The sequence below is a fragment of the Aspergillus wentii genome (assembly GCF_001890725.1).
Source record: "Aspergillus wentii DTO 134E9 unplaced genomic scaffold ASPWEscaffold_3, whole genome shotgun sequence".
Lineage (NCBI taxonomy): Eukaryota > Fungi > Ascomycota > Eurotiomycetes > Eurotiales > Aspergillaceae > Aspergillus > Aspergillus wentii.
This window is the reverse complement of record NW_024467834.1, coordinates 479,338-499,248: the sequence shown is the minus strand read 5'-3', so window position 1 is coordinate 499,248 and position 19,911 is coordinate 479,338. Positions and strand designations below refer to the sequence as shown.

At 48.5% G+C, this 19,911-nt stretch overlaps 10 protein-coding genes across 10 annotated transcripts; 4 read left to right on the top strand and 6 right to left on the bottom strand.

Moving 5' to 3' along the window:
• Nucleotides 1–68: 68 nt before the first annotated feature.
• Nucleotides 69–1,207, bottom strand: efm7 (putative nicotinamide N-methyltransferase Nnt1). Its single transcript, XM_040834825.1, has 3 exons — nucleotides 987–1,207; nucleotides 356–916; nucleotides 69–310 (listed from the first exon to the last, which is right to left on the bottom strand). Exons 1-3 carry the CDS (start codon nucleotides 1,134–1,136, stop codon nucleotides 245–247), a joined length of 777 nt encoding a protein of 258 aa, XP_040690166.1. The 5' UTR covers nucleotides 1,137–1,207; the 3' UTR covers nucleotides 69–244.
• ASPWEDRAFT_408480 (uncharacterized protein) lies at nucleotides 887–2,345 on the top strand. The gene has a single exon (XM_040835411.1). It carries the CDS (start codon nucleotides 1,177–1,179, stop codon nucleotides 1,933–1,935), a length of 759 nt encoding a protein of 252 aa, XP_040690165.1. The 5' UTR covers nucleotides 887–1,176; the 3' UTR covers nucleotides 1,936–2,345.
• On the top strand, nucleotides 2,200–2,412 carry ASPWEDRAFT_94256 (uncharacterized protein; the record flags this gene model as incomplete). The annotated part of the gene is made up of 1 exon (XM_040839599.1): nucleotides 2,200–2,412. A coding segment is annotated over one exon (213 nt), but the record flags the coding sequence as incomplete, so codon positions are not given.
• A 960-nt stretch (nucleotides 2,413–3,372) lies between these two features.
• On the bottom strand, nucleotides 3,373–4,546 carry ASPWEDRAFT_38072 (uncharacterized protein). The gene has a single exon (XM_040834824.1). The coding sequence runs from the start codon at nucleotides 4,357–4,359 to the stop codon at nucleotides 3,727–3,729; it is 633 nt and encodes a 210-aa protein (XP_040690163.1). The 5' UTR covers nucleotides 4,360–4,546; the 3' UTR covers nucleotides 3,373–3,726.
• Nucleotides 4,547–6,920: 2,374 nt separating this feature from the next.
• On the bottom strand, nucleotides 6,921–8,556 carry ASPWEDRAFT_49969 (caspase family protein; the record flags this gene model as incomplete). Its single annotated transcript, XM_040837354.1, has 7 exons — nucleotides 6,921–6,946; nucleotides 7,013–7,182; nucleotides 7,237–7,554; nucleotides 7,605–7,680; nucleotides 7,727–7,771; nucleotides 7,821–8,173; nucleotides 8,480–8,556. 7 exons carry the CDS (start codon nucleotides 8,554–8,556, stop codon nucleotides 6,921–6,923), a joined length of 1,065 nt encoding a protein of 354 aa, XP_040690162.1.
• A 1,669-nt stretch (nucleotides 8,557–10,225) lies between these two features.
• Nucleotides 10,226–11,940, bottom strand: ASPWEDRAFT_25950 (Zn(II)2Cys6 transcription factor; the record flags this gene model as incomplete). The annotated part of the gene is made up of 2 exons (XM_040832791.1): nucleotides 10,226–11,533; nucleotides 11,584–11,940. The coding sequence occupies 2 exons, from the start codon at nucleotides 11,938–11,940 to the stop codon at nucleotides 10,226–10,228; spliced, it is 1,665 nt and encodes a 554-aa protein (XP_040690161.1).
• Nucleotides 11,941–12,473: 533 nt separating this feature from the next.
• Nucleotides 12,474–13,814, top strand: ASPWEDRAFT_151912 (uncharacterized protein; the record flags this gene model as incomplete). The annotated part of the gene is made up of 2 exons (XM_040829617.1): nucleotides 12,474–12,725; nucleotides 12,780–13,814. The coding sequence occupies 2 exons, from the start codon at nucleotides 12,474–12,476 to the stop codon at nucleotides 13,428–13,430; spliced, it is 903 nt and encodes a 300-aa protein (XP_040690160.1). The 3' UTR covers nucleotides 13,431–13,814.
• A 200-nt stretch (nucleotides 13,815–14,014) lies between these two features.
• On the bottom strand, nucleotides 14,015–14,731 carry ASPWEDRAFT_38060 (uncharacterized protein). Its single transcript, XM_040834823.1, has one exon. The coding sequence runs from the start codon at nucleotides 14,615–14,617 to the stop codon at nucleotides 14,162–14,164; it is 456 nt and encodes a 151-aa protein (XP_040690159.1). The 5' UTR covers nucleotides 14,618–14,731; the 3' UTR covers nucleotides 14,015–14,161.
• Nucleotides 14,732–15,855: 1,124 nt separating this feature from the next.
• fbx15 (F-box domain protein) lies at nucleotides 15,856–17,883 on the top strand (the record flags this gene model as incomplete). The annotated part of the gene is made up of 2 exons (XM_040830552.1): nucleotides 15,856–16,011; nucleotides 16,069–17,883. The coding sequence occupies 2 exons, from the start codon at nucleotides 15,856–15,858 to the stop codon at nucleotides 17,881–17,883; spliced, it is 1,971 nt and encodes a 656-aa protein (XP_040690158.1).
• A 608-nt stretch (nucleotides 17,884–18,491) lies between these two features.
• Nucleotides 18,492–19,200, bottom strand: ASPWEDRAFT_38058 (uncharacterized protein). Its single transcript, XM_040834822.1, has 2 exons — nucleotides 18,966–19,200; nucleotides 18,492–18,879 (listed from the first exon to the last, which is right to left on the bottom strand). The coding sequence occupies exons 1-2, from the start codon at nucleotides 19,121–19,123 to the stop codon at nucleotides 18,855–18,857; spliced, it is 183 nt and encodes a 60-aa protein (XP_040690157.1). The 5' UTR covers nucleotides 19,124–19,200; the 3' UTR covers nucleotides 18,492–18,854.
• Between the last annotated feature and the right edge of the window lie 711 nt (nucleotides 19,201–19,911).

Genomic DNA, 19,911 nt, shown 5'->3' with positions numbered 1-19,911 from the left:
GGCGGGGTGCATGTGACTTTTGCAACTTGTGTTGATTTTCGAAGAATTGATATTTTATGCATTTAATTGTACGATATGATATTGGTAGTTGGATTTATTTATGCTATTTGCTATTATAAATGGCTATCGTACGTGTCGTAGATGTCAGCATGCTTATCTTCAATTGAAATCTAACCAAACTTTTGATCTATAATCATATCCAAACGCCAGGTATCCTCTATGTACTTTTATATCTTGTTGTTTATCATTTCAACTGCTCGGGAGACCAGCGAATTTCATACCCGAAGACAGTTCTTCTAAGCTTCTCATCCTGCGGCAAGTCAGCAATTGAATAGAATTCGGAAAAGATACATACACCAGGATCATCCACAAAGAGATGTTCATCCAGAACCTTTTCAAAAATCTTGGTCACGACGAATCCATTCTCCTCAGCCAGAGGGAAGAATTTCTCGGTTTTTGGCAGAAGCCACGGCTGGTACGGCGTGAAGATGACCAAAGCGACAGCCTCGCTCGACCGCTTCAGAGTCATCTGCATGGTCTTGATCAAGTTGGGATGCTGGGGATGGTTATACACCACGTCCGCCATGATGATTAGATCAAATCCCTTCGATCCCTCAGGTAGACGCTCAAACAGCGGCTCAACCGGATCACCCCATCTATATCCATTAACGTGAAGCGACGAGGAACTCGGGATCATGGGCGCAGCGGACTCGGCGTTCTGGCGCATGTTATCGACCAAATCGGGATCGTAGTAATCGGTCATGACGACGGTACGGGCGCCCTTGATGGCGCTGACGATGCTGGGGACGCCTGCTGCGGCGCCAATCTCCAAGACATCCTTTCCCTTAAGGAGCTCGTCGGCTCTCTCTTCTAGAGTGATGGAGCTTATCCGGCCGGCGTTCCATAGCAGATCGCCCTCCAGAGACGGTCAGTCGGCAAGTAAGGGGGTAAAGATAGTTGAGGTATGGAGATCAGCATGTTCGTACGTAGAGAGGATGACTGCCGACGAGGCGCACGCGCACTGTCTGACCAGAAAGCATGTGGTGCTCAGCAAAGGTGGGCTCTTTCTCCGGGGGGTAGAAGCCCTCGGGGTCCTTGAAGAAGTCCCCGGCATCGAGATTGTCAAAATCAGCCATTGCGAGTGTGATGGGGGGCTACTGATTGGCAATTGTTCGCATGAGCAGAATATCATGTGCGATTGATTCCATCGCAAATCCCAATGGTGGGGTAATTCCAAAGCGGTTTAGCGCGGAGATTGCAGACGGAAAGTCACGTGTGTCTCACGTGAGAGAAATGCCGAGGATTTCCCGATTGACAGTACGATACGGTAACACCGCGACAGTACCTGCGTCCACCGCGGAAACCCCGCGTGGGGACGGGCGGAGATACGGGGCAGATACAGGCCGGGTAATCGTCGGAGATTCCACTTTTTTCTCCCTCTTGGTTTTTTCTCGAAGCGCAAATCCAAAGCTCGATGGTCGATCATCTTGCCGCAGGCTGAACATCCCCTACAAGTTGTCTGCAAATACGGGGACGGCTAAGCAGGCACATCACTTTCCTCCTTGCATTGCCGTGTCACTGGTCGGACTGCAGACCACCCCTGGGGTTCTTCACACACAAAAACAGCGTCTACCCCTCCGTCCCCAGACTGTACGTAAAAGCGTCATCACCCGTCCAAAAAAGTTTCCCTGTGCCGAACGTCACTCGGTTGAAAAGACCCACGTGCTTTTGGCTTTCGTTTTCTCCTCAATCGTTTCTTCCGCTTCACTTCTCCTTCATCACGCCATTCTCTTCGTCTCACTTGGGGAATCGGCTATCTACCATCGACTCCACCAGTTCAGAGGATCAGACCATACCCGGCACCAAGTCCAACCCGTTCTTCCGATCCCTTATCCATCAGCCCGCCACCAGATCAGACTTGCAGTGAACAACTGAATAGAACCTCTCATTCTATCCATCTACTCTTCAACCATCACCATGGACCAAAATGCGTACCTGCGTTCGCTAAACCATGATACCCAAAGCGCTGGTACCCAACCTGCCCTCGCACCATCCACTACCACCTTCGTGAACACCAACCAACAACAGCCCACACAAGGCAACCTGGGTCTGGCACCCAGCAACCAGCCATACACCCTCCTCCCATCACCATCTTCCTCCTCCTCAACCAACGCTCCTCCTTCATGTGATACCGTCCAGCCAGCCAACGACGGACAGCACACGATGAACGTGAATGACGCCATGCAAAGCCAAATGCAAATGCCATCCACCGCAGCCCCGAACGATACCTACCCGCACCAGATAACCGGGCTGGGAGGCCCAACAGCGACGGCCCCGTTTCTGCAGGACTTTAGTCTCGTTGCCGAGGCTGCCAAACGGGCGCAGATGTCTGTTGTCATGCGTGATTTGGAGAGTGTTACTTTATAGATTAGACGGTGAGCATTACAAAGATAAGGATATACGGAAAGGAAGTGTCGGTACTAGATCATGTACCCTTGAACGAGTTATGTTATGTTGTTTTTTTTTTTTTTTATATATGGTGTTTTTGAAGGTTGGAGTATACATCGGTTATTATACCATTCATGTGATTATGACAATAAAGTTATTCTACTCTAAGAACTGTGCAACTGTACCCACCTACCCCTCGAGTTTATCATGGGTAGTACTACACTAGAAGAACACGGAAAACATACATAGCTACCAGCAGCAGTCAAAGTGCTGTACATCCAGCACAACCTACATAAGGTATCTGACATGCCTTATCTCAGATATCACCCACCCACCCTATTGGCCCTTATCTATCTCCTCACCTCACCCCCCTACCTACTACATAAGCACAGAGCACAGATAAAGCAAGTCAGAAAAGTGCCGACCTTATGTACATCCATACATACATCCCACCCAGGAAGACGTACGTGATCTATCTGACAGAATACAGATAAGCGAAATGCACCCTTATCAGTTCAGCCATGTCAGTTGATAAGAGTGCATACCATGCCAGTTACTGACATACCAACTACCGATCAGATGAGATCAGATCAGATCAGACCAGACCGGATCCAGAGGGTGATCGCCATGTGATGTATGTATGCAAGGAGGGGCGTTTATCGATAGGATACGATACGGAGTACGAGTACGGGGTATGGGGTAACTAGGGGGGAATACATTATGAACTATTAAGCTAGCATGGCATAGCATGTATGTATCCATTACTTAATTTGAATGTACTGTACGCTATTTGAATACTTCCAGTTGAATGTTTGAAGGTCTAACCCTGATTTGATTATGATTAACCCAAATCTAAACCAAACGCCTAGCTAATGATGGACAGTGGTAAGTAGTATTATCTACAAATGAATATGATGCATCCCGATATGCCCGAAAATGAAAAGAAACAAAAAAGGAGGGATAAAAAAACGTACACGAAGACAGATGGAGAACCCCTGTACATAGACAGGGGTAAAGTATAAGCACCAGGCGGGTGGTTCAACCACGCATGAAAAAATAACTCCAGGTTATGATATGCAAAACGGAAAATGAAAAGACCCAAAACCAAAACCAAACCAAACCGTGTAAAAATATATCAATCAAAACAAATCATGTTGTACTTTTATGTTGGTGTGTCACCTTATTATAGGTACTGTCCCTCACATGCGACTGACGTCTCGACTGACGACTCGAGGTGTTTCAGATTGATGCATGTGAGCGGGAGATGACATGGCACGGTTATATTTGGGTGGAAGCGCCAATGAGGTTTGGCGAGGAGATGCTGGCCCCCTGATTGAGACGCTTTCTTCGTTGCGAGAAGGTCATGGTGAGGCGACGGCCGAGTCTGCGTGGGGGCGACCAATTGTCAAAGGAGAGGATGGACATGGGGCGGGAGAGGGAGGAGCGCTCTGGGGATTGGGAGGAGACATCGAAGGAGGACTGGGAGCCGGGATAGGCGGAAGGGGTGGAGGGGGCATTCCAGCCATCGAGCATGAGGGTGGATCTGCGCTTGATCTTGTCTGCGGTGGTTCTGGGGTCGAGCTGGAGGGAGAAGTCCTCTTTGATGTCGTCGAGGGCGTGGGAGAAGCGGCGGAGGAGTTTGGGCTTTTCGTTGTAGATGGAGGGCTCGCGTTGTTCGAGGCCGTAGACTTGGAGGGGGGTGGACGAGTCGGAGGAGCCCTCGTGCAAGGGGGAGGAGTAGAAGCGACGGGCTTTGGGAGGGTTGATGCTATTTGTGCTGGAGGGAACAGGGCGACGGCGGATGGGAGGCGGAGGAAATGAGGCCTGAGGCTGTGGAGGATGGCCGGAGACGGGGCTGTCTGGGAGAGAAAAGTCTCTCGAGGAGTTTGTTGATGAGGATGTAAACATCATTGTAGTATACAGTATAGAGGATATAGAGGAGGGTGGTGTATAGGAGATGGAGGAGATGAGATGGACAGGTCAGGATGATCTGAGCTGATCCTAGTTGAGAAAGATGAAACAGACAGATTGAAGAGAGAAAGAAAGGGAAAGAGGGAAAAAAAAAAGAAAAAGAAAGTCTGGGAAAAGAAAGCGAGAGACTAAGCAAAAAAAAAAAAAATTAATGAAATAAAAAAAAAATAAAAAACAAAAAGGCGAAAAAGAAAAAATACGAAAAGGAAAAAACAAAAAATGACGAGAGAAAAAAAAAAAAGCCTAAAGCATCGGGTGGAACTCGAGGAAAAGCAGCGGAGGATTTTCGATAGAAGGGAGAGAGAGAGAGAAGCTAATGGGATGGACGTCGTTAGTTCAACTTCAAACTGTACAGTAAGTTTGTATCGATCTAATCGTGCCGACCAAATCTGATCCGACAACGGAGACTGGTGGATGGGCATTATTATGGGCCATGTCAAACACGCTTCCAGTGAGCAGGATGAGATATTTTGAGACGATGCAATGCATGGGAATTCACCCGATTGGGTTGCTGGCGTCAACACGGGGTCATTCGTCGATGACGCGGCAGGTAAATATAGAACTATTCTACGTACTTATTCTACAGAATAAACATGAAGCATTCTACAGTTGAAAGACAGAAATCAGAATCAGAATCAGAATCAGAGAGGAACCCCCTGAGCCACCAAGCGGAGAAGACGGCAGTTAGTTAGCAGGAGGATCACTGCTTGGCGGGCCAACAGCAGATTGGCCCCATTCCGCAGAGAGAACAGACTACGACAGAGAGAGCATCAATGACGGTGAAACGAACGCCCCGGTCGGACAGAGTTTGGAGTGGGGGTCAGGAGAGGAGAGAAATGAGAGAGCTGAGGGAGCTGAGAGAGAGTCGGTCAATCAGGAGGCAGCAGCCGGTGGGTTGGAGCGGGATAGAATGGAGGCCGTTTTAATAAAGACTAGTATGGAATGATCTCATCACAGCCACAGTGGAGTGTGCGTGGAAGTACTAGGAGTACTCCGAAGGAGGACGAGTATTTTTTACTATTTTATTTTATCATTATTATGATAATATTCTGATGATGATTGTTGATGCAGCTACAGTCAATAAAGCTGATCATTTCAGATTAGTGACTCTAGTCTACTGTATCTGCCAGCTAGCGTAGATCCCATCATGACATCACTTATTGTCTATAAAGTTTCCTCATCTTCATCTTCATATTTCTTTATGAATATTGATACATTCTTATTAGATGCAAGGACAAATAACCCATAACAGATCTACACCATACACACAACACTACATACGACATACATACATCTACATACAACGCACGTCGAATCTTGCACTCGACATAAACTATTCTCATGCATGCACTCCGTAAGGCAAATAAATATAGCCATCCTATCAGCGACAAACAAAGCAGCACATGCCTGTCGCTCTGGATTTCCATATCCAGAAATATGTTTACCAAGGCTGTTGTGGACGAACTCGGGTACGGCGTTGAGGTGGACCGAAGCCACATCGCTTATGTTGAATATGCATAATTAGTTTTGTTGATTTAGCAGTATTTCCACAGACCGTGGTCATCTGTACTGTAGACTGTTGTAGTGTGGTGGTGTGGTGGTGTGGCTAATGAGACATTCCATCTAACCTTGTCACCACACCATCTCACATCTTACCATCCATCACCTGAATCATGATTCACCCAACACTTCTCTTCTATATTAATAATAATACATCTCGATATTGCCGGAGATGCGATGTTAACTAACCCCACCAGGCTCCCAACCTGACTACAACTGCATAAATCAACCACAACCACATCCACATTCCACAGTTCAGCATCACCCGGACCCGAGGCTGAGCACTGAGCAGGGATCACCAACCACCCACTGCAGTACGGGTAAACGGTACGGGACTACGGTAACCGGGTAGCCCAACGGGGCAAAGGAAGGGAAAAAAAAAAAAAAGCATCAGATTCAGATAGAGTGAAACATGTTTCTCGAACCTGGCGAGTTGGATTGTTTATCTGTACAGCGTGATGTTGTCTTTTACGGGACTGAATCGCGCTACATCACTTAGCGGGTGGTTAGGTTGATGTCGGTAGAGTACCGTGGTAGATGTGGTGTGAGACAGAGTGGGGGTTTTTTTTTCAAACGCGGCTCACGGCTGAGTTGTTGCGAGAGGCTGAGGGGCAAGAATGTGGTTGACTGGTTTTTTTCTTTCTTTCTTTTCTTTTTTTGCATCAACACAGGTCACGGCTTGATCATGTCTGTATTACAGTTAGTCAGTAGTACTCTACATCATACGATAATCGGAGGACATTACTCGAACAGGCGCTGCGGGGAAAGAACTGAATTCGCTTGCTCAACACGTTCTCCATTAAAACTGAAACATGCCCCACTGGTTCATATCTCTCTTCTACTACTGATGCGAATAATAAAACGATAACAAGTACAGTACGACGGGGATGAAAGTCATAGAAATCATAAACATGTACGACATTCCTCATAAACACACAAAATCACATCACGAATCGCAAATTGGTATCTGTGACTTGTCAGTCGAGCACATCATATGGCGTCATTTATCTCAAAATGCAGAATGAAGACTCACCTAGGGGATGGCTGGAGCTCAGCTGCGGCTTCTGCGTGTACTTCCCATCCAGCTCGGCTCGAATACTGTTGAGCAGTTGCAGATAGCTCTGATGAGGCCATTGTTGGAGCGATTTGATAAATGCCCAGCTGAGTGCGCCGCGCGCTTCACCGTCTTGGAATGTATCCGCTCTGTGCTGGTTAGCCTGATTCTTTTTAGGTATCTTCTTTGAGGATGAGACATACGAAGTCTGAGTATCCTTTGATCCAGAAAACATGACCACATCCGCCGGGGAAGTCTTCGTCATGACGGTCCTCTGTCGTGCGGAACTGCCAATGGCCGCTTTCTTGAAAAACCCAATAGCGGTGGACGCCATCCCGGACAGATCACCATTTCCATACGAGTTCAGTGCGCTGAAGAGGTCTTGGGCGGCTTCCTTGGCTAGGTTGGGTTCTTTCAGGATACCCTGTGTCGAGTACACATACGGCAGGTCCAACGCGGTTCCGGAATGACAAGAGTCGAAAATCGCTGTTAACCGGGCACCTGGGGGGAGAGGACGGACCCTACACTGTCAGTTTGGTTGACAAATGGGAGAGGAATGGGAGAGACGAACATTATATCGTGCATGTCGTCGTCGACAATGTGACCGGCAACACGATAATCGAGGGGGTAGATAACATCGTCGTATCCTATCCAAATCAGCATCGCCAATTGAGAGGGATCAAGAAAACTCACCATCATCCTCATCACCATCAAGATCAGGAGTTCGCCCACCGTGTCCTACCAACATTAGCACCACCACTACACCATCACCATCAGGAATACCCACCAGAAAAATGCACAAAAAGCGAATCGTTCGGCTGCGCATCCTTAACCAACCACTGCATTGCCCTGATAATATTCGCCTTGTTGGGCACACTCATCGGATTCTTCTGATCATCCGTCAGAATCACCATATCCTCCCGACGATACCCGAATTTCTCATGCAAGAAAGTGGACATATTGGTGACATCGTTGATGCAACCGTGCAGCTGGTTCGGCTGACCGAAATAGTTAATCCCGATCAGCAGGGCCTTGCGACGACCGGTACATGCTGAGTACTGGAAGTGGTAGTTGGAAGGGGCGCCATGGCCGAAATGCTGGGCGCCGGATGGAGGCGGGGGAGGGAGGTTGGGGTTGGAGCTCCAAGAGGCGGAGCTTCCTACATTAATTAACGATCTGAATAATGAAAATAGTACGAGGAAAATCAGTGGAGGACATACGGTGCGAGCTGTAGCTGTCGCGGTGTTGACGATAGCCATGATGCTGATAGGGCGAAGGGGTGTGCGGAGGCGGGGTTCCCTGATACGGTGGATAATAACTATGGGCTGGAGGCGGATACTGAGCCGGGGGAGGACCCGGAGGTGGGTATTGTTGAGGAGGAGGACTGTTCACGATCAGCACGATGGAATTCTGGATGATATCGTTGGACGGTGCAGAGGGTCTTACTAGTAAGGCTGCTGTGGAGGCCACTGTTGGGGATAACCCCCCGACCAACCCTGGTGGCCTGAGTTGGAGTAGTACATCAATTACCGTAGCGTGTGGAGCCAGCAGGAGCAGTTGAGCGAGTCGCAAGGAGCGTGATGGAGATGTGATTCAAGGAGAGAAGAAGAACGAACGAACGATGGACGGTTGGCAGTCTGAGGGGTCTTTTTATTCGCCAAGAAGGATTGTAGTGTAGATCGGAGGGGAACCTGGCAGTTGTAAGGAGGAACGACCACGGCTACCGAGGGCTGAAGGTAAGGAGGGAGAAGGATAAGAAGAAGAAGATAAGAAGAGAAGCAGAAGATCGGATGAGGAAGAAGGAGAAAGACGATCAAGCGGAGGGAATTTTTAAAGCCGACGATGACTCCAGGGACGGAGCCGACAGGGCTGGCTGACGGGTGGGGATTTGCGCCCGGCGGGCTTACAAGAATAAGAATGATACAATAGATAGTATCATCCTAATAGAATAGAGATTATAACACTAGATGTAGTATAGTAGATAGATAGATACTATTCTATTAGTACCCTACAATAATTAACATTATACAGTACCATGGACGGTGAGTAGAGAGAAAGACAGAAAGACATAAGCTCAACCCGCCAAAACATCTGCAGCAACGTTGAAACGTGGCCAACGGGTGTCCATTCCCTTCCTTAGTCTCTTGCTAACTGGCACTCTCACCGATTCTTTCGTCCACTATTTTGACTCCATTGCCCTGTCTGTCTCTCCATCTGTTTGTCTGTTCGTCTCCCATCTAGGCAATATTCGGGAATATTCCATGACGACAACAAACGTTAGGCACCAACGAATCGCCAAAAATGCTCAACATTCCACGTTGGCAACTCCATATTTGGGTGGTGGCACTCGGGTCTGATTCGCTGGTGGACTGGCTGTGTCCACGGTTCGGCTTCCCCGCTAGTTGCCCATAGGGCTGCAGGGCTGATTTTGGCTGTTTGTGTCGGGAATGGATTGCCGTTTTTGCCATCTGGACATCTTGTGATGGACTCGTTTGGGTAAGATGGACATGCTTTGTATGGTAGGGTGAATGCTGCTGCCTGGTGTGTGACATCTTATATTCTGACTTCCTCCAACTTCCATTAACAGAATCAATCATATCATCAGTTTACCTGGTTACATCTCAGGCTATATCATCTTATCGATCGTCTCCTAACTATTATCTCTATCATCCCCATTCCTCTCCCTCAATACTTTCTAGTTCTTCGACATGGACTACCCTGGGCCCACACTTTTCATCTATGATATAAACAGAAAGGGGGAGACCTCACAGTCAGCGCAGGCCCCCTCGGAGGATAATCTTTTGCAAGAATATATTAAGACTTTGTAGATTCTTGATAAAGAGGATGGCACTTTTATTATGCACTCTAGCTACAGTCCTGAGGTCGCCCATATTACTATTGACTCAGGGGGTCTAAAAAAGGATGAGGCCACCACTTCCTCCTAGAAGAGTTCAACCCTTTGCCGTGACGGTCAATGCCCAACAATCTAAACCACTTCTGCAACGTAACCACCCATTTTACTTAACATGCTGAAATCATCTGAACAAAATGGAAGGAATAAGAAGATAGATTAGCCGGCCCTGTAGAGTAAACTAGGAACGCACAATACCTCTATGTTAGGTATAAGAATATGTCTGGTATTTCTTATTACTAACTTTGGATAATTTCTTGCTGGTCATCTGCTATTCTATGCTATTCACGTCGGGACAAAACAGCCTTCTCCATCAACCTCGAAAGAGGCCTCCAAAGCGGTGCCTTTGTAGTCGTCGCATCTCGCTCCCACTGGCGGTACAAACTGCTCGCCGCGATCCACGCCTTGTCAGTCTCGGGGGTGACTGGACGAGAACAGAGTTCTGAAAGAAGATACGCCAGCGCGTGCCATTGTTTGTATGTTTTGAATAGCCAGTGCCAGTTGGTGGTGTTTTCGTTTATTTCGAGGAGATAGGCGAATTGGAGGATTTGCGTGGCTGTTTGGAAGAGGCGGCTGGAGTCTGGTGGTGGTGAGATACTGGATGTGTTGGAGGATGAGGCAGGAAAGTTGAGGAGAAGCCATGATCGAGCAAGGGCGAGACGGGCAGTTGTTGCAGCGACCCAATGGCGGGGCGAGTTGAGGTCAAAGTGTTTGAAATAGCAGTCTTCAAGGTGGTGATTCAGCTCATCTAGAGAACTATTCTTATGCTGCATCCGCTGAAAAGCGACGATAATCTCGCAGTGAACCAAGCACTGCGTCATATCCGTAAACCCCTCTCGTTCTGTCGGAAACGCATCCATCCCCGGTGCAATATCCCCGTTATCCACATTCAACGGCAGACGCGCATCATACATGCCCTGACGGATCAGCATCGCCGTCCCATGATCCTCGGCCGTCAGAAAATCCAGCACACAAATATGCCACCATAGCCGACGGCGCATTTCCGTCTCGAACGGGGCAAGACTGAAATTTGACCCGTCGCGATGCACGCCGAGGCCCTGCGCAAGGCGGGTGACCATGGCGGACATGGCCCAGATGTATTTTGTGTCGTCGTAGCGGCGGAGACAGATGAGGTAGATGACTGCAGCTTGGAGGATGGTGATGCTCTGGGATTCGAAGAGGTTGGCGCGGGTGAGGGCTTTTTCGACGGCGACGCGATAGTATTGGACTGCGTCGATGTGGATGAGGTTTGTTTGGGCGAGACATTGTTCGGGGGTGAGGCTGACGATGGCAGCAAAGTAGATGGTGAAGACGAGGGCTTCGGAGTCGTGGTTGAGGGTGTCTGGATGTGTTGCTGCTTGAAGGATGACAGGCCCGACGGTGGGGTTGTGGATAATATTCACTACTGTAGATACATTCTGTTGAAAGACATCCCATAACGCAAACACCTTGGGTGAAGGAGGATGATAGTTGCTCAGACTATCCAAGTCCTGCGATAGACCATCTTGGACACGAGTGAGAACCATGCACGGAGGATGTGCTTCTTGTTTCAAGGATACAGGATCGAGGATATCCTGCATTTCCTCAATCTACATAATTAATAAATATCCTCGTATAGCCTTATAGGAAGGGAACATACCTGATCCCCCAGACTGACCAATGCCGCATCGCTGACATATCGACTTCGTCCACGATCAACAACCAACCGTCCAAACTGACTCTCTGGATATCCAACACCATCAGCTACAGCAGGTGGATCCCCTCTAGTACATGCACATCCACTCTGACCCTCTTTCAGCCTCCTCACCTCTTCCTCCAACTCACCAATTCTCTCTAACAACTCCCCCTTCTTAGGCCGATTAACCCTCCTTGGATGTTTCCTCGCACCGGGGATGACGCATTCAACTCCGCTACGGACACAATTGCTGCAGGGCGATTGCTTGGAGCAGCGGATTTTGCGCTGGTTGCAGGTGATGCAACTCCGCTTGGCTGTCATTTAGTCGATTATAAGGTGATTTAATGTGATTATTTACTGTATGTTGAGGTGAAGCGGTACTTTGTCAATAATCGTGGCGAACGTCGGCGTCGGGGTTCGCGGGGCCCGACAGAGTGCCGGATGAGAAATAGAATAGAATAGCTTATTGATCTGGATTCAGCTATAAGCTATACATTCAAGTGAGAAAATAGATTAATAATAATCATAGTAATTATAGCTACCCACTTGGCAGACTGAGTGGCATTTTTAAGTTACTCCACCTGAGATAGTCTCGGGGTTGAAAAAAACACAGCATCCCGAGTGATGACAAAATACTACCGGAAACGGAAATTTTATCTTGACTTGTCATTTGTTGCCCTGATTGATTGTTAATCGATACAACTCTATCCGGTTGAAAACTGTATATAAGCTCTAGGTACTTCCCTGGTTGTTCATCTTTCATCATCATTCATCATTACTCACGTTGACCTCTTCCATACATCACCTCACACCCTCAACACCACATAATACACCCCATATTATTATCATATACAATGGCAAACCTCCTCATAACAGGCGCAACAGGCAAACAAGGCGGCTCCGTAATCCGCAACCTCATCGCCAAAAACGCTCCCTTCAACATCTTCGCCGTCACCCGGAATGCCAACTCGCCTTCAGCCCAGAAACTCGCGCAGAGTTCACCAAAGATTAAGCTCGTCGAGGGGAATCTGGATGAGCCAGCGACTATTTTTAAAAATGTGAAGAAATTGACAGAGGATCCGGTTTGGGGGGTTTTTAGTGTGCAGGTACGCTATGCTACACTCTGATGTTGATGGATGAGGCTAATGTGACTGGGATAGACTGCACTCCCCGCCTCGAACAATGAGAAACGTCAAGGCATCGCTCTCATCGACGAGTCTATCAAGCAGAATGTCAAATTCTTCGTGTACAGCTCCGTCGACCGCCACGGCGACGACTCCATCAACAACCCAACCAAAATCCCACACTTTATCACCAAACACGAGATAGAAAAGCACCTTCTCGAGACCGTAAAAGGCACATCCATGGACTGGACCATCCTCCGCCCAACCGCCTTCTTCGAGAACTTCACGCCCGATTTCTTCGGCAAAGTCTTCACGACAGCATGGCAGATGACGCTCAAGGGCAAGCCGCTTCAGCTCGTCGCGACCAGCGACATTGGGTTCTTCGCTGCGGATGCATTCCTCCATCCGGAGGAGAATAAAGGAAAGGCGATTTCCCTCGCCGGCGATGAGATTACCCTCGAGCAGATGGCGCGCGTGTACAAGGCCAAGACGGGCAAGAATCTACCCACTACATTCCGACTACCGGTTTGGTTGATGATGGCGGGCGTGAAGGAGCTTGGGGTGATGTTCAAGTGGTTCCATGATGAAGGGTATGATGCGAATATTGAGGAGTTGAGGAGGAGGAATCCGGAGTTGAAGGATTTTGGGACGTGGTTGGAGAAGGAGAGCCAGTTTGAGACTCGTTGATGCTTGGCTTGGGTATTGTTTGAGATGATGTGTGCTCTGTGTTGTATTCTATGCTTTCCTGTCTAATGGTAATTGTTAATTATTCTGCCTAATCGAATGTATAACGAGTCTAGATGCAGGTGCATGAACGCCTGATATCGAGTACGTACTTTTGCGGGCATGAGGTGTTTCGTGGCGATGTGGTGGTGAGACAAGGATCATTGTACCACCGGTTATTTATAGACGGGATTGTAAGGATGAATCAATGCGATTCGATATATGCATGCATCCCTGTAGCCTGACTGAATAATAATGTCGAGCATAAGGGAGGAATTACACATCAGGCTGAATAAACTACAGTGCTCTTATTTAACCTTAATTATCATACTATTTCTCAGACAGTGTCGATCCATAATATACAAGCTCAGGAGCCCTACCAGAAGCATAAGATAGCAAGTTACGTCTTGATTGATGTTGGCCAGACCAGACTAGGCTGCTATACAACCCCTGCCGATGAGGCTCCTTAAGACATTGAGGCTACAACAGGCCCAGATTGGCCAGGATGCACCTTAGTCAGTGCTTGCATATCTTACTCTTCTCGTTTCTCATCTGCACCGAATAAGGTTTGGCCGGAGGCCACTACGCGACGAGGCTGATACAAACAGCCCCTCCCCCTTCTAGCTGTTTGGCGGCCAGCCTTCTCGCACCGTGCCAGATAAGACAGCCGGCGACATTCCATTCCGGTTGGTCCGTCATCTTTCCTCTCTGCGGGGGTTATCTCGAACCATTCCAGAGTATGCAATGATCCTCGTTCTGGGAGGCTGTGCAGAAGGCGGGGTTACGTTCTCACGACTGCAGCTGTAGGGCCAACTGAGGCTGACTGAATCTCTCTCCGTACGATGATGAAAATGGCGTGATTGACGAACAGAGTTTTCGATGACATCGTGTTCGAGGAAGATCATCCACCAGGCGTTCGGAAAGTGTAAAAACTGGCAAAGAGATCGAGGATCGGAAGGAAGGCGCACTGACGGTGGAACGGTGTCAGACGGCATGTAGCATGCTCTAATCCACGCACGATACAACAGTTTTATTGACCTGCATGAGCTTGGGATCATGAAATGGGGCAGCCCGTCACATCTCCATACCACTACCAGGCCCTGGTTGGCGGCTTGCTGGGAACAGGTATTGCGCAGGATTGTCGTGACCATGACCCATGAGGGGTTTGAGATTGATTGGAATATGTTGCGAGATTGCCCTTGACAAGTGTCACAGCCTTGGGCTCAACGATGATCCAGCCACATGATGCATCGTAAATTGGATTTCCCCTCGGGCCCCGAGCGAGATAAACTAGTCAGTGTGCCTGAGGCATTCATTCCAGTCCTTCAACCTGAATTTCTGAACCCGAAGAGCCGCATCGAATACGGCAAACGAGGAGAATAGGCACGGAATTAAGACATAATCGTAATCGTAAGCTGGATTTAAGCTTACGAAAGTGGAACAGTCGATGGCAAAATACGACTGGGATGCGCTGATTGGGGCTGAGCAGGTCTCGTGTTCCCTAAAAAAAGCCAATGGATCATCAGGGGCGAGTCGACAAGGCTTTCTCAAGACTGTCTGAGACGATGACGAAGAGCGAGTCGCGATGAGCCGCACACAAATTCTTCGGCCTGAATTTGATCAGGAATAGCATCCATGTGGGACGGGATTCACTATGCCAGCCTCCTTGCAGTGGTGTTGATTGTAGCATGACCGCCACTTGGGCTGGCGGTGAACAGACCACTGGGCTTGCTTTGAGGCTGTTGAGATCAATAAGATCAACTCGATTGCATCAATAATTAGAATAGCGCAGCCTCATGAAGATTGTCTGTACGGTCAGAGAACCGGATTCCCAATGGAGCCAAAGGATCGAATGCGGCTCCGAGCGGGTCCTTAGGGAGGGTCACGGGGGTCCAGCGCCTATTTGGGTAGTCGGACAGCGTCCATTTGCCCCTTCGCTTGGGAGTAATTATTGCGAGTTACGAGTCAAGAAAGAAAGAAGGAAAAAGAAATAAATAAAAACTGGAGCTCGCAGCCAATGGCGTTGCTCTGGATGCTTTCTCCCGGGTTCTCCACGGCCTGCGAGAATCCATCTTGAAAGAGACTTTGGCTGACTGAACATACTAGAGCCTCATTGTGCTACCAATGCAGTGATAAAGATCTTCCTCGCCAGCCTTCCTCTAGCGTTTCTCCAGATTCAATCCTTATCCCACCTTCACTTTCTGTTGATGACTTACTGCCTTGGTCTTCTTCATGTCGGAAGATAATAATTGGCCTCTCTCCATCTTCATCCCAGACTTCATGACCACTTTGGAACATTTTCTTTCCTATCTCTGACCTGACCTTCATCTATTCAAATCCATAATATATTGGAAAGGAATAGAAAAGAAAACAGGCGTAGATTTCTGTCATGACGGATACCAGAAATCTGGACACCATACCATATGATGTGTTCTATCAAATTGCATCCAAACTCGACTGCCATGATTTCATCCATCTCAGTCGAGTCAATCGCAACTTGAACTCCCTAACCCAGAATGAGTCGATTGCCAGGAAAACTTTGGAGGTAACGTCATTTCCTATCCGGCCCCTCGGACCCTGCAGGAAAACTGACTCATTTTAGAACGGCTTACTGCATACGAAGGAAGGGCAGAAAGCCAACAAAGCCAAATCCGGTTATCGAAAGGCCGTTGGGCATCTATTTGATATCAAAGAATCCTTCGCCACGGCCCAACCCTACTCGGCTGCAGTTTTGGGCTACGGGTCCGCTTTTCTGTACAACGGGGGCTCGTTGTGCTATGTCCACGATGGCGAAATCCGCGTCTTGGACGTCCATGCATCGGGGAAGGTAGAGCAGGTGTTGAATATTTACAATATCATCTCCCGTGCTATTCCTGGCTGTGCGCCGGGCGAGGATGTTACACAGCTTTCTCTCATGCACTACTCTGACGGCATCCTAGCTTTTATGGTTGAGATCGTGGACAGGTCAGAAGCATGGCTGCTTGCGATGGACTTGAGGAGACGAACGGGTAACGTAAAGGGTGGCAGGCTGCGACTTCGTACACAGCTGGATTCAACCAGACGGTTGTTTGTCCGCCACAGCCGATCGTATCTCTACTACGGGACTCACTCTTCGCTGGGCTATCATGGCTATCCGCAGTGGGCGATTAACTGTGTGGATTTGCGGACGGGGCAGCATACCACCGAGAAGCCTGTGGTGTTGGAAAACTTTGCCGGAAATGAGATTGGCCAGACGGTCTGCTTTGGCGTGCACCAGGATCATTTCTACGCGGTATCGACACAGGTAAACTTTGAAGAAGAAGAAGTCGACTGGACATCGTTCTATCTCTGGATTTGCCTACCGCCTGGTGGTGGGAAGAATCGATACCCCGAGCCAAATCGCATCTGGCGTCGACAGCACCGCGAGGGGCCGATCAACGACACCTGGACAGACCTCACCCTCCGCCATGACGAGGCAGCCGAACAACTCATGGTGCTCGAGTGCCGGCGGGAATGGCGGGATGGCGGCAGTGAAAACTGTCGCACGTACTACATGCAGGCGCTTCCTTCGCCGGGGGAATCCAGCAAGGGCAAGGGCCGGCAATGCCATAGCGAGCCAAGCGCCATGTACGCGCAGCTACCAGACGAACCGCTAACCAAAACGCTGGACTCGTCAAGTAAGCCCAACTACGAGCGGCCCAGGAAACGGCTGCGCAGACACTACCACCCGGAATACCACCAGGGCGGCGAGCCGTCTCAGCGCCGGGATTTCATCCTCGCAAAGACCAAACATCGCACCTACAACCTATCCGCATCGACCTTTGTTGATCTGGTCAACGACCCCCGCCCGGACCCAGGGGGTCGAGTGCCACACGACCGGCTTCGTCTCCGAATGGCGTCTCGAAAAAGGAAATGCCCAATCGACGAGCAGGGGGAGGAAGGGACGCAGGGGTTGCTGTATCGGCCCGAAGTCGACGCTGAAGGACAATCAACAGAGTGCAGCGAGGAACGGTTCGCGTCACGAGGGATTCACCTCTGGCCACCAGACGATGCGCCGCGTGAGCTGGACGAACTCCTGTGTCCGTCCAAACGAGCCGGAAAGGTACAGGCCGTCGCGGACGAGCGGTCCATCATCTACTCCGTGGACCAACCAGGGATGAACGACGGCAAGCAAGCGATCATCATGGTGAACTTCGACCCCTACATCCGCCTCCCTGGCTTGAAACGTCTCCATCCGGCCAATCTGCAGGCCCAAAAGAGCGACGCCGGCATCGGCATCGAACGGCCTCAGATAGGCGATTCCACCCCAGCACGAGAACACCACTCGATTCCACTTCACACCACCATCGGAATAAAACCCACGAACCAGACGGTGCCATCTGTCCGGGAAGAAGCAGCCATGTATCTACGTATCAATCACGGATACTGGCTTCGATGATACGAGCACTGCAGATGCTTGCTTACCCTACCTACCTTGACGAAAACCTAGTTAACGACCATAGCCTAATGAACAAATCACACCTATCACAATCTCCTTATATAAGCCACTTACCTTGCATGAGGAACGACATCCTTGAAACTAAAACAAGGCAGTAGACAGCACTCTTGACGTGGTCGATACGAGGCTGACTTGTCCTGGTAAAATGCGGTGAGATATGCAGAGCAGATGCAGTTGACGATGTGTTTGCTAGTGATGAATGTGCATTCACATATATAGTCTGAGTAACACATGCCATAGGTCATCTGCAGTATTAAGTACCTGGTCATGAGCATGACATTTATGATACAATAAACCTACCCATCTGAATTCTCAGACATAGGCCAAAGCTCAATCGACTATCCTTATATAAACCGTCTCCAGATATCTTGCAGTCAACTGCTTTCACTTGATTCAGTTCAACCATATACATGGATTCAACATGTTTTAGAAGATAACATGGCATCAACTAATCTACATACCAAACTCTAGGCTGGATTTTCTTCGAATCTAAGTTGTCTCAAATATGTAATTACAATGCTATAGCATATATATCAATATCCTTTGATAGCTTACTCATGTAGTAGCCCTACACGGGAGATACATTCAACCCATAAGAATTAGAGCTATTCAGCCTTGTTTCACCTATACAAGGATTATTTAAAGGTGAGTATATTCTAATCAAGCATACAGCCATTCTGGCTGTCCTGGAATATCCTGGAATATCCCTGCTCATGCTGATACTCTATCAACGCTACTTTCAAAGCAGACACAGCTAACAATACAAGCATAAATGCGAAATAAAAATGCAATGAAGCGAATGTCGTCTCTATAGTAAATCCAAAACACCAAATACCATGCAATGTCCCTCTCAATCCATAGCAAAATCATCATCTCACTTTCTCTCCGTATCCCACCACCTCTCCCTCCCATCATTCATATCGCCATTTTCCTCCCCTGACACAAATCGTCAAAACCAACCTAACCATCACAGATAACAATAACACAAACATAACTCAAACTCAAACTGGACGGAAACATACATACGTTTCACCCGCTCAATCTGCCTGATCGTGTCGTCGTGGATTTTGGCCCAGCGCGCTTGGTAGTGGGATACTAGATCGGGGTTGTTGTCGTTTTGCAGGGGTTTGGTATTGGTATCTTTGTTCTGAGGGTTGTTGGAGGTGGGGTTTTTGTCCATCTTGTTTGATCTGAAGTTGAAGATGTGATTGGTCTGATTGATCTGATTGTAGACTTATTGATTGATTATAACTGGATTTGTAGAAGACTCGAGGTATCTATGCTATATAGAATACTGTCTACATTTATAGATATGATAGACAGCAGACTATATGTGCGATACTCCCCGTCCACCTGAACAACCACCATCACACAGTATTCAAATTCAGTATTCACCTGGCTATCAGCTATTCCCTCGTTAGGCCGCAATATCAACCAAAATAAACTCCCCCCCAACCTACCAAACCACTCCCATGCTCTCCATGTGGTCCGGCCCCAGTTCCTCACCTCCTGAAATCCCGGAATGCCCTTCCGCGCACACTAACAAGACAAAAAACAAATAAACTACCACCAGGAATTGCGTGACAATCAATCGGGATAAAGGGATGTGTTGCGATTGGAGTAGCTTGCCCTTTTTTTTTTTTTTTTACTCCATAGGACCTTACTTTCCTGATTAAGTGGGTTAGGTAGGTAGGTAGATTTGTTTTGCACGATTCCGGGGCGTTGCGAGGAATCCGATAGGTTGGAAACCACTAGTTTCTGGGTTTTTGATCGGGGAATGGAGATGGATGACGTCAGGGAGATTTGAATGGACTTGAACTTGATCGGGTTTCGGGGATGTGCGAGGGGTTCCGCCCGTTGTTACTAGTTTTTCTTCGCGCTTTGCAGAGGCAGAGGAAGAGTCGGGTATTTTCCGTCTGAAAATCGGGTAGTTCTATTTTATTCTGGTACTTTTGACGTTCATAGTAT